The following is a 12,076-nucleotide window of genomic DNA, read 5'->3' on the forward strand; positions in this document are numbered from 1 at the left end:
CGGCTTCTTGCTCGCTCACTCTCTCATTTTCTCTTCTTAGCTTCCTTCATCAACGTCCTCTTTGGTCTTTTAACCTCCGTCATCATGTCTGTAGACCAGTGGTTCTTAACCTTGTTGGAGGTACCGAACCCCACCAGTTTCATATGCTCATTCACCGAACCCTTCTTTAGTAAGAAATAAAATATGATTTATTTTTACTGGTGCACAAAATGAACCGTGCATTAACATCACCTTGTTCAAATAACAAAACCAACACAGTGCATGAACTCACAACAACTTACCTCAGTGTGACTTCTGCTGTTGCCTTTGAGAGACCAGTTCAGATATGCGTGGCTTCACCTTGGCAAGTGCCAGTCTCATGTCATTTTCACAGCAGAGTCTGTTCCTTTTCCTAGTTTTTATGTCCAGCATCCTCGAAAACGATTGCTCACAAAGATATGTTGTAACAAATGGTATAAAAAATTCCAGGGCGGAGGCTCCACTGAACCCCTGAGACCGACTCACCGAACCCTTAGGGTTCGATAAGAACCACTGCTGTAGAGGCTGCAAGGCCTGGTTGCATTGCCCCCGCTTGCCCAGCTCCAGTTCTGGCACGACACTAGTTCCATTACCCATTAGCATTCATCCACAGCTTATAAACTGAGCTGACATGAGCTAACAGCAGCTACAGTTTACTTCACTGTCCATCATAAACTCTGTAAATCACGGAGGCGGAGCAGCCGGAGGACATCAGAGGGAAAACCAGAAAACATTTCCTCCATAAAATATGATCCAGTTTCACCAGAATCAGTGAAATAGTTGCTGCTGTGTGACTTAGTAGAGACGTACGAATGACAGAGACGCCCGATTACACGTCAGTGTAGCATCAAAAACTGAAAAGTTTCACAAAGTTGCTTGAAAAAATAAAACCTTTTTTTTATCTGTGACTGTCTGTTCATCATCGATCTCCTGTTGTTCCTCCCATCGCAGCCGTCTGAGCTACCTGAAGCGCCATGAGCAGATTCACAGCGACAAGCTGCCTTTCAAGTGCACCTTCTGCAGCCGTCTGTTCAAACACAAGAGGAGCCGAGACCGCCATGTCAAGCTCCACACAGGTACGTGACCAAAACCGGTCCTGGATTGTTGTATACGCGGGTATATTAAGAGGAACCAGAATCAGACGTTAGTCAGTTTGTGTTTGATCTCTCACAAATCTCATTTGACACAGGAGATAAGAAGTACAGTTGTCAGGAGTGTGAAGCTGCGTTCTCTCGCTCTGATCATCTGAAGATCCACCTGAAGACGCACAGGTGACTGCTTCTGATCACATCATCATGAAACCTGAACTCCATGTTTTATTCTTGATGTTTATTCTTTATTCTTCCGTTATCGCGTGCAGCTCCAGCAAACCGTTCAAATGCAGCGTGTGCAAGCGTGGCTTCTCCTCCACCTCATCGCTGCAGAGCCACATGCAGGTAAACTACTTTTATATAAAGAAGCCCTGGCTTGTTGCCATAATATAAAAACCTTTTGACAACACATGCTTCCTTTTAAAGCTATTTTCTGTCTCTGGCCAGGCTCACCGCAAGAACCGAGAGCATCTTGTCCTGAGGAGCGAGAGGGACGGGGGGAAGAAGGGAGCAGGAGGAGACGGTGACCTGGAGCAGGACCTGTATATGTGTGATTACTGCGAGGAGACGTTCAGCCAGACGGACGAGCTGGAGAAACACGTCCTCACCAGACACCCACAGCTGTCTGACCGAGCCGACTTGCAATGCATTCACTGTCCTGATATCTTTCTAGATGAGGCTTCTCTCCTCACGCATATCGAAACGCAGCACGCCAACCGCAAACACAAGTACTGCAGAGCTTTGCTGTTTAAAGATTTCCATTAATGTGGACTGCTGGAATTACAGCGAGCGCTTTAACGCTCTTTTTCCTCGTACCTCCAGGTGTCCTGTCTGCTCAGAACAGTTCCCATCAGTGGAGGACGTCTACTGCCACCTAGACAGCCATCGCCAGCCTGATTCCTCTAACCACAGCGCCGCCAGTCCGGACCCCGCGCTGGGCAGCGTGGCCTCGATGAGCTCGGCCACTCCAGACTCTAGTGCCAGCCTGGAGAGAGGCTCCACGCCGGACTCCACCCTAAAGCCGAGCCAGGGCATTGAACGAGGCCGCAGAAGAGGCGCAGACACCGTGGAAGAGATTGCGCTAAGCCTGGGTCATCAAGTTGGAGGTATGTCACTTCTCTGGAGTCCAGTAACATCTCTTGATTTGATGCCAATGATCGGTTTAAAAGCTTGTTGTATTTCTAGAAGTAGAAGTCTGTCTGTCTGTCTCTACAGGTGGAGGAGGGAACTGGGGTAAAGTCACCTACTCCTGCCCTTACTGTTCGAAGAGAGACTTCCACAGCCTGGCGGTGCTGGAGATCCATTTGAAGACCATCCACGCCGACAAACCGCAGCAGAGCCACACGTGTCACCTCTGCCTCGACACCCTGCCGACGCTCTACAACCTCAACGAACACGTGCGCAAAGCTCACCGCGGCAGCGGGGGAAACATGGGCACGACGGCGGCGGCTTTCCCTCTGCTGCAGTTCACCAACGTCACGGCGTTCCACTGTAACTACTGCCCAGACATGTTCGGAGACATCAACTCTCTGCAAGAACACATCAGAGTGTCGCACTGCCTGCCGGGGGGGATCGTGGCGGGATCCACCACATTAGGTAGAAAGATGAAGAGCGTTTGTGTTGTTCCCTGACTCCGAATATTCTAACATGACTCGGTTGTCCTTTGATTAATATTTGCTTAAGTGGCTATTTAGCAGATATTTGCTGTATATAATCCTATTATGTATATTTCCCTACAGTATCATGATGTAATTTAAGGGGAATCCAATCATGTAACTCAATTTCTCGACTCCTAGAAGGGAACCATGCCTTCTTCTGCAACCAGTGCTCCATGGGCTTCTTGACGGAGTCGTCGTTGACGGAGCACATTCAGCAGACGCACTGCAGCTCCGCCGTAGGGAGCGGAGCTACGTCTGGAGGCGGGGTGGCCAAACTGGAGTCTCCTGTACTACAGGCTGCATCGCAGTCCTTCATGGAGGTGAGAGTCAAGAATTAGTCAGGAGCAACCTTTGGATCAGAGTCGGACTCCTCAGTGGTTGAGCTGATGAACAAGAAGCTGGCTCCTTTTTAATTAGGGGTAAATTTAGATTAAAGATACTTGATAATTGTACCATATTAAATGAATCACCCTCCAGTCATTGCTGGTTGATTCAAACCAAATTGTTTGCGGTCTGTCGCAGGAGCTCGTTCAGATGATGACTCTAGTTTATTCTTGTCTTTGTTTCTTTTACTCACCAAGAACTAAATGACAGTATTTCTCAATGTATAATAACCTTAAAAAAGTAAAGAGTTATTGTCCGTGTACAGGTTTACTCCTGCCCTTACTGCACCAATTCTCCTATCTTCGGCTCACTCCTCAAGCTCACCAAGCACATAAAGGAGAACCACAAGAACATCCCGTTGGCCAACAACAAACGGCAGGCAAAGGTTGCCGACCTGAGCCCGGCCTCCTCTGACGTAGAGATCTCCTCTCCGAAACGCCACAGACTCGGAGGGGACTCCACCCCCTCCGTGGGGAGCAACGGGGACTACCCGTGCAACCAGTGCGACCTGAGATTTGCCAGCTTCGAGGGTTTCCAGACCCACCTAAAGTCTCACCTCGAGATGCTGCTGAGGCGCCAGTCGTGCCCGCAGTGCAACAAGGAGGACTTTGAGTCCCAGGAGGCGTTGCTTCAACACCTGACGGTGCACTACACCACCACGTCGACCCAGTACGTGTGCGAGAGCTGCGACAAGCAGTTCTCCTCGGTGGATGACCTGCAGAAACACCTGCTGGACATGCACACCTTCGTCCTGTACCACTGCACGCTCTGCCAGGAGGTCTTTGACTCCAAAGTGTCCATACAGGTGAATGAGACAGCCTGCGTTGTGTTATTTTCCTTCTTTGTTTTACAAAGAACAAGCACTACATGCTTTGTACTTCCACCTTCTGTCTTTCAGGTGCATTTGGCAGTGAAGCACAGCAATGAGAAGAAGCTGTTTCGCTGCACAGCCTGTGCCTGGGACTTCAGGAAGGAGACGGATCTTCAGCTTCATGTTAAGCATAACCATCTGGGGCAGAGGTCGGGCCTCCCAGGGGGACTCGGAGCAGGTACACCTTTCCTGGGAATTGTGTCATTAGAAAAGTAGACTTGACTATCTGGAGAACATGCAGAAGGATCGTGGTGTTGATAGTAAAATAAGAAAAGAGAAAATTTCAGAGTAGTAAATATAGATCTGGAGGACTCTTGAATCTGCGTATCTTAAGCTGACTTCTGTGTCACAGGGCTCAAGCCTCGGAAGTGCATCTTCTGCGGAGAGACATTCGGAACAGAGGTGGAGCTGCAGTGCCACATCACCACGCACAGCAAGAAGTTCACGTGTCGCTTCTGCGGCAAAGCTTTCCACGCCGTCTCACTGCTGGAGAGACACCTGAGGGAGAAGCACTGCGTGTTCGACGGCGGCAACATCACCGGCAACGGAGGTGGCACGGGTAGCAGCGGAAGTCAGAACGGCACGCCCAACGGGCTGGCACAGTCCTCCAAGCGAGGAGGAGGAGGAGGAGGAGGAGGAAACAGTGGAAACGGTGGGTCGGGAGGCGTCGAAAGAGCGACGGTGGCGGCTGCCGAACAGGCCGACCTCCAGAACATGTTGCTGAAGAGCGGAGGAGGAGCCAACCAGGGAGGAGACACAGCCAACAGCCACGAGGCAAGCGGGGGCGAGGAGGAGCTGGACAATTCAGAGCCCATGTACGCCTGTGATATCTGCGGAGCGGCCTACACCATGGAGTCGCTTCTGCAGAACCACCGGCTGCGTGACCACAACATCCGACCGGGAGACGATGACGCCTGTAAGATTTGTTTTCAGTCCGCTCTGAAGCTTTTTTTTTTCTATAAATGTTCCTTTTTTTAATGATCATTTTTTACGTACCAGGTTCTCGAAAGAAGAAGGCGGACTTCATCAAGGGGAACCACAAGTGCAACGTGTGCTCCAGAACATTCTTCTCTGAGAACGGGCTCCGTGAGCACGCTCAGACGCATCGCGGCCCCGCCAAACACTACATGTGCCCGATATGTGGCGAGCGTTTCCCCTCTCTGCTAACCCTCACCGAACACAAGGTACTGTCACATTCACAGCTGCCCTCAGGTTCAACACAGCCGTCTGGAGATGTTTTCATCGGACAGCGACGATACGCCTCGATTACTGTTCATGCTTTGTGTGTATGTTCCCTCTCTGCAGGTGACCCACAGTAAGAGCCTCGACACAGGAACCTGTCGAATCTGTAAAATGCCCCTGCAGAGTGAGGAGGAGTTTATAGAGCATTGCCAAATGCACCCCGACCTCCGCAACTCCCTCACCGGCTTCCGCTGCGTGGTCTGCATGCAGACGGTCACCTCCACCCTGGAGCTAAAGATCCACGGCACCTTCCACATGCAGAAGCTCTCCACCGGTTCTGGACTTGGAAGTGCTGTAGCAGGAGGAGGGAATGGAGCAGGAGGCGTCGGAGGAGGAGGAGGAGGAGGAGGAGGGAACGGCTCAGCCTCTTCATCCCCTAACGGGCAGCTGCAGCAGCATAAGCTGTATAAATGCGCCTTCTGCCTAAAGGAGTTCAAGAACAAAGGGGAGCTGGTGAAGCTGGATGTCAACGGGCTGCCGTACGGCCTCTGTGCTGGCTGCATGAACAGGTAGGTGGACCTGTGGAGAAAGGTGTGTGTTTAACATCCAAATACTTTAATCAACGTCTCTTCATATGTGGTGTGAGTGCACTCTCAAACATAGCTATCAGCAAAAGGTGTGCACACGCCGGCAACAGTTTCGATCAAGCTAAAACAAATCAAACGCTCAATCAAATCAGGGGCACGAACGGCCAGAGCCCCAGCCAGGGAGGAGCCGCCACGCCCGGGGACACGCAGGGAGAGAAGGCCATGGTCGGGCTGAGGTGTCCGGAGTGCGGGGTGAAGTTCGAAAGCCTGGAGGACTTGGAGAGTCACGTCCAGATGGATCACCCCGAGGTCAGCCCTGAAACCAGCGCAGCGGGGAAGAAGGCCGAGGCTTCACCTGCGCCTAAGGTGAGACGGAGGGATAAATGCTTTTCTAGAAGTTCTGCTCTCTGCTGACAGACTAGAATCAGGTTGGCACCTTTAAATGTTAATGTCTGTGTTCTGCTTGTCAACAAGCATCAAGTAAAGTGAACAGAAGTGAGAGTCCAGAGATGAAACGACATGATTGTGACTGTATTTGAAATGGATGTGAATCAGAAAAACAGCGTTTAACAGATAGAGACATTTCCAGGAGTGCAGGAAACTCCAAAAATCCTGCTGAACTGTGTGTTTGCATGAGGTGTGTGTGTGTGTGTGTGTGTGTGTGTGTGTGTTGGCGCGTGCTGCTGCTGGAGCTTGCATACGTGTAGCTTGTGTGTATGTCGGTGTGTGTGTCAGCTTGAGCCCCACTGGGTCCTGCGGCTGGGGTGTGCTGAGGCATTGTGGGAGCTGTTCGCTCTACTTGATATTGACAGTCAGGCTCCCCGGGACTTGCCGCGTGTCTATGTGTGTGTGTGCGTGTGTGTTTGTAAGAGTGTGTACTTGCGAGTAAGCGTGTCTGTGTGTGTGTATATGTGTCTGTGTGTGTGTGTGTTAGAGGCAGTTCCCAGGGACCTTCTGTCTTACCTGCACCTTTGTTTCTGCTTAGTCTAACAGCACAAAGCAGACAAAGTAGGATTTCTCTGTGTGTGTGTGTGTGTGTGTGTGTGTGTGTGTGTGTGTGTGTGTGTAGTCAGTCTTGCAGGCTGAAGCAGCAGAAAGACAGTGGAAGTGGGGCCATTGTGTATTTTGTATGTGTTTGTGCATGAGTGATCGCTGTGTGCTGTGAATGGATAAGCAGAGTCTCTCTCTCTCTTTCTCTCTCTCTGTCTCGTTTCTTTCTCTCTTGTCCTCTTTTCTTCTCCACTCGTTCCTCCTGTTTCTGTTTCATTGCCTCTTCCCTTAATCTTTTTCCTCTTCACTCTCTCCCTTATTAATTTCTGTCTCTCTCTCCGTCTCCGCAGAGGTCTTAGTTTGTGTGTGTGTGTGTGTGTGTGTGTGTGTGTTAGTAACTGCATACCTCTTCTTCCTTTCATCAAGTCTCCAAAGACTTGGACTTTCAGTCTTGCTTGATTAGTGCGAGACTTGTCGGGGTTCACATGTCTCGCATGTTGAGGGTTGAGACGCATGAGTGCAAAAAAACATTTCTGACATTTTTAAAATTTTGCCTTTGCGACCACAAGAAAATATCCAAATGCCCCGAGGGTTTATTTTCTTCTAATATCCTGGTAAATTCTTAACATGATCAGAATGTCGCTAAATGTTTTTTTTGCAGTCTCCTTATCTTCTTTTGCACTCAGCCCTCTCTTCGGTGGAATGTTACTGGAATAATATTTGTATTTCTGAGCAGAACAGCCGTCATTGTTTCACATGAAAGATAATGTTTGTTTTTGGTGTCTTCTCTCTTCCAGAAAAAGACCTACCAGTGTATTAAATGCCAAATGACGTTTGAGACGGAGCGGGAGATCCAGATCCACGTCGCCAATCACATGATCGGTGAGTGAGACGCGGCTCTGAAGTGCGTGTGAGTGAGGCGGCGTGCGACTGTGAACGTGCACCTCGGTTCAACGCCGCGACTTTTGCGGTTGTGTTCCTCCTGCACAACAAAAAACACACACACAGGTTCTAGACGGGTGAAATGAAGAGCTCAGAGAAAACACACACACCCAGCCATGAAACAGCCGACTGTTCATCACTGTTCAGTGTTCAGAGCGTGTGATGCTGCTGCAGGTGTGTCGGGCTGACACTGAGTCAGTGCACGTCACTGTAAACAGACTGCAGCCGGATAAAACTCCACTGTTTGTTGTGTTGTGGTGTGCCGGATGTAAAGCAGGGAGCTTGTAAACGCACAGCTGAGTAATTTTATTTGTCTTCTCAGCCTACAGAAACATGAGCTGTGCTGCTAATTAATTACAGGTATACACACACACACACACACATATATATTTATATATAATGCTTAGGGACTGGAAGTGCCCACACGTGGAGAGAAAGCAGCAGAAAAAGCCGCTCAGCGGGCACTAATGTAGTAAACACGCACAACTAAATCCAAGCAACAAGCTACCAGAGATATTTCACCATGTTGACTGCGACAACAAATCATGGATCCCCCCCGTTAGCCCGTCCCGCTCCTGGAACAATGTAATGTACGATCAGAAGCCGTGTGCCGTGTGCCTTTAGTCACTTTTATCTGCTCGGCCAGCTGCTTTTGCAAGAAATCAAATCAGCAAGAGATATCCAGAGCCACCGCGGCAAGACGAGCTTCATCATTTTGGTCCCATTATAGCCCGAGCCACGGGCTGAGAAAAGGTTAAATTAAAATAGGTTTAAGTGCAGTGTGTGTGTGTGTGTGTGTGTGTGTGTGTGTGTAACAAAAAAAACAAACTTGTGTTTAACTACAAACTACCTCTGTAGTTCGGAGTCTTGTGTTCTTTTATGAGCTTCCCCTGTGACGGCCTTTTCCGCTCGCTACTAATTTGCTGCCTTAGCATCTCTGTCGTCATGGAGATTAACGAGGTGGACCCGTGAGTTGTTCTGGGCGAAGAAACTCTCGGCACCCCCCACCCTCAGCAGTCCCCCCGCCAGACCTGACAGGCAATCCCAGAGTCACTGGTGTACTCTGAGGTGTGTAGGTGTGTGTGTGTAGAAAAGTGAGAGTCTGAGTGAGAGTCTGAGTGTGTGTGTGTGTGTGTGTGTGTGTGTGTGTGTGTGTATGCTGACATCGCTCTGAGTTGTCTGGTAATGTCTGGAGACGTTTGAGGAGGGAGTTGAAACAGAAGTACAGCTGGAGTAACTTTTACTTCATTCCCCTGCAGACCACACACACACACACACACACTTTCTGTCTCACACACACACACACACACACACACGCACACACACACACTCTGTCTCATGCACAGACACAGGGACAAACATACACACATGAAAGAACACACACACTTTTTTTACCTGCTGTTTCTCTCCGTCCATCTTCCTCGCTGAATTCCTCCCTTTTTTATTCATTCATCCTTTCTTCCTTTCTTTGTCCTCCTCGTGTTCCTCCTCCTCCTTCTTCTGGCCATCTTTGATCTCCTTTTAACTCTCACCTCCTTTCCTCCACCCTAAGACTCCTGCAAGTCATCTCCTCAGTTTAATCTGGCTCCATAGTCTGACAGATAACTCCTCTCCTCCTCTGCTTCTGTCTCTCACTCTCTCTTTTCCTGAACCCCTCCCCAACACACACACACACACACACACACACACACACACACACACATATAGTGTATGCATCCCCACACAGTGGTGGCAGTTTTGGGTTAATTAAAGTGCTAATTGCGTGAAAACCTAGCGCATATTAATTATGAAATTGAGGCAGATTATTTTTAAGAGCTTGCCCAGTTCCTATTATTAATAATATTATTACATTTCCTACAGACCTGGCCACCCCAACCCTGAAAGACTTTTATTTTGACACTTCTTTTATTTTCTCGTGTTATGACGTCACGTGTGCACAGCGAGGTCACGCCTTTGTCCTTTTGTTCTCTGTGAGTCTCAGCTCACTTTGAGTCAGTGGACTGCACTAATGAGAATTATTAAGGCTCTGAGAGTTAATGCTATAGGCAGTGTACCGTCTGCACATTAAACAGGTGATTCTGGCAGATGGATGTGCATTACACCAACACACACACACCTTGACACCAGCAGGCACGTGATGTGATGCTGTGAAAGTGTTATCTTTCTCTTCTTTCCTTCCTTCCTCGTCGCTTTCTTCCTTCCCTCTTCCTTTTTGCAACACCCTCCATGAGGATCTTTAGGAATGCGTCCATTCCCGTCCACCAGTCTCAGCTCTTCACTTTCAATAACGCCGCCGCTGGTAGGAGCGCCTGTGTCACTTTTGATTTCCTCACATGGATCGCTGAATCACCCGAAGGCATTAGACCGCCTCTGAAAACTGTGCATGAAGAAGAGAACCTGAAATAACGTGAAGTGTTAAGAGGTCTGCCTCCCTGTGTGTGTGTGTGTGTGTGTGTGTGTGCTGCACAAACCTGTTGCCGTGATGTCAATAGTTCTGACAGGTGGAGGGAAGCAGACAGGAGGAGAAGAGTTTCCACGTTGGCGTATCGAGTCCAGTAATGTGATTGTCACATTGCTCCGTGGGTAATACACAGTGCACCCCACGGTCCTGTTAATTACGCTGTCAGAGGGAGAAAGAGAGACGACGCTGAAGCAGGTGAAGGAAGAGAGGGTCAGAGACGAATCCTCCAGGAGGAATCATCACAAGTACGACTGCTCCACCTGTATCTGGGCTCCAGCCAACAGCAAAACATGCTCCCTACTCACTGCTCCTCATTTCATTCAATGAATCATTCTACCTTTACCTTTCCATTTACTCCTACACGCCTCTAGAACGATCTATTCATACACTGTTTGTTAGAGCAGCTGCTTATTTTAAAGAAATATAGCGAGTATAGCTGCATCCTTTAGAAAAACGACATTTTAAACTTTATTTCAGTATATAGCACCTTGCATGTGAAAACAGACAATGATAAAATGTTCTAATAAATAAAAGTTTAGGAAGAACTTGAGGAAGACCTCAAATCTGCAACAATAAGAACAATAAAATGTTGAAAGTAAATGAAAATCTGTGAAGGTGATGAAGTAGAAGTATCAGAGAGAAATAACTGAAATAACGCAACAAATAACCACAATTTATTGTAGTGTTGGTCAAACAAATACAGAGTATTATGATGGTTGTTGAGAGGAATTAATTAGTTAGTTAGGAATAAAGAAATATTCAGTTATGTTAATAATCTGTACTCACACAGGATGCTGTGAAATGCTTCTTGTTCTCATCCACCCGGTTCTGCATTACTGTGACGGTATAGTTGGACCCTGTGTGTGTGTGTGTGTGTGTGTGTGTGTGTGTGTGTGTGTTCCCGCTTGCCTCGACTCTTAACACAGCGCACAAGTTAATTAAAACACCATGTGGTCAATGCCCTGCTCTGGAGGCACAGACCCGGGGAGAGAGAGGGAAGAAGCTGAGAGAGAAGAACCGAACGTGAACGTCTGAATTTATTTCACCGCCTCTGAATCTCGCCTTCGTCACGTCGCGCGGCGTCCGTGCTCACGGTGAGCTGACGAGGAGGACTGACCTCCGGCATCGACTTCTCTGCCCTGAAGCTTCAGCACGGTGTCACCTTTTAATGTGACGGCTGAAGCTCAGACAGACTCCTAACAGGTGTTTTTTTTTTTTTTACCTTACACCTCCAGCACCACAAATAACCTCTGAAATACCCAGAATGCACTGCCACCAACACACACGCCTTAAAGGAAACAAATTAGGCGACATATAGCTCGACTGCCTGAACATTTGCAATTTTTTAAATTGGTTCTGGACACTGAATAACGTCGGTACACCGCTTGTGCCCACACTTCACATTGTTAAAACACACACACACACACACACACACACACACACACACACACACTGCCTCAGTCCATCTCCCACACACTGAGGAAAGAAAGACAGAGAGATGGAGTTATCCGTTTTTGCCTCGGGTACTAGTTTGCTATTTAAGAATCTTTTTTTTTTTTCCGAGTGTGAGACAAAAGCCAAAGTGCGAGTACAGTACACATCCTGTACGCACAACACGCCTGCACAATGCATACGTTATATAAAGCGGCTGTATCTGTGTGTTTTCTAGAATAGTATGGACAGTTATTTATTTACGTCAGTGAACAGTTAGCAGCCTCTTCTCCGGTGTGTGTGCATGAATGTTTCTACGAGACAAAGAAGAAGTTTTTTTTTTCTTGTATTGTGCTTGGTGTATCTGTGTGGGTTGGGGGCATATCTCACCTCTGTGTGTGTGTGTGTGTGTAATCACAGAGCTGTGTGTGTGTGTGTGTGTGTGTGTGTGTGTGTTCGGT

At 48.4% G+C, this 12,076-nt stretch overlaps 1 protein-coding gene across 3 annotated transcripts in view; it reads left to right on the forward strand.

Annotated features, from left to right (window-relative positions):
* znf423 (zinc finger protein 423) overlaps positions 1-12,076 on the forward strand; it is a 137,578-nt gene that overhangs the window by 63,071 nt on the left and 62,431 nt on the right. For 2 of the 3 annotated variants that reach the window (XM_027272574.1, XM_027272575.1), the window contains exons 5-18: positions 970-1,094; positions 1,208-1,289; positions 1,379-1,454; positions 1,557-1,837; positions 1,932-2,215; positions 2,325-2,705; positions 2,906-3,087; positions 3,417-3,956; positions 4,050-4,200; positions 4,375-4,938; positions 5,022-5,206; positions 5,328-5,773; positions 5,944-6,157; positions 7,579-7,663. In XM_027272574.1, the coding sequence (XP_027128375.1) occupies positions 970-1,094; positions 1,208-1,289; positions 1,379-1,454; positions 1,557-1,837; positions 1,932-2,215; positions 2,325-2,705; positions 2,906-3,087; positions 3,417-3,956; positions 4,050-4,200; positions 4,375-4,938; positions 5,022-5,206; positions 5,328-5,773; positions 5,944-6,157; positions 7,579-7,663 (3,596 nt within the window). The remainder of the gene's footprint in view (positions 1-969; positions 1,095-1,207; positions 1,290-1,378; positions 1,455-1,556; positions 1,838-1,931; positions 2,216-2,324; positions 2,706-2,905; positions 3,088-3,416; positions 3,957-4,049; positions 4,201-4,374; positions 4,939-5,021; positions 5,207-5,327; positions 5,774-5,943; positions 6,158-7,578; positions 7,664-12,076) is intronic. The other variant, XM_027272576.1, reaches the window with a different exon arrangement.

This window comes from Larimichthys crocea, chromosome XXI (genome assembly GCF_000972845.2).
Source record: "Larimichthys crocea isolate SSNF chromosome XXI, L_crocea_2.0, whole genome shotgun sequence".
NCBI lineage: Eukaryota > Metazoa > Chordata > Actinopteri > Sciaenidae > Larimichthys > Larimichthys crocea.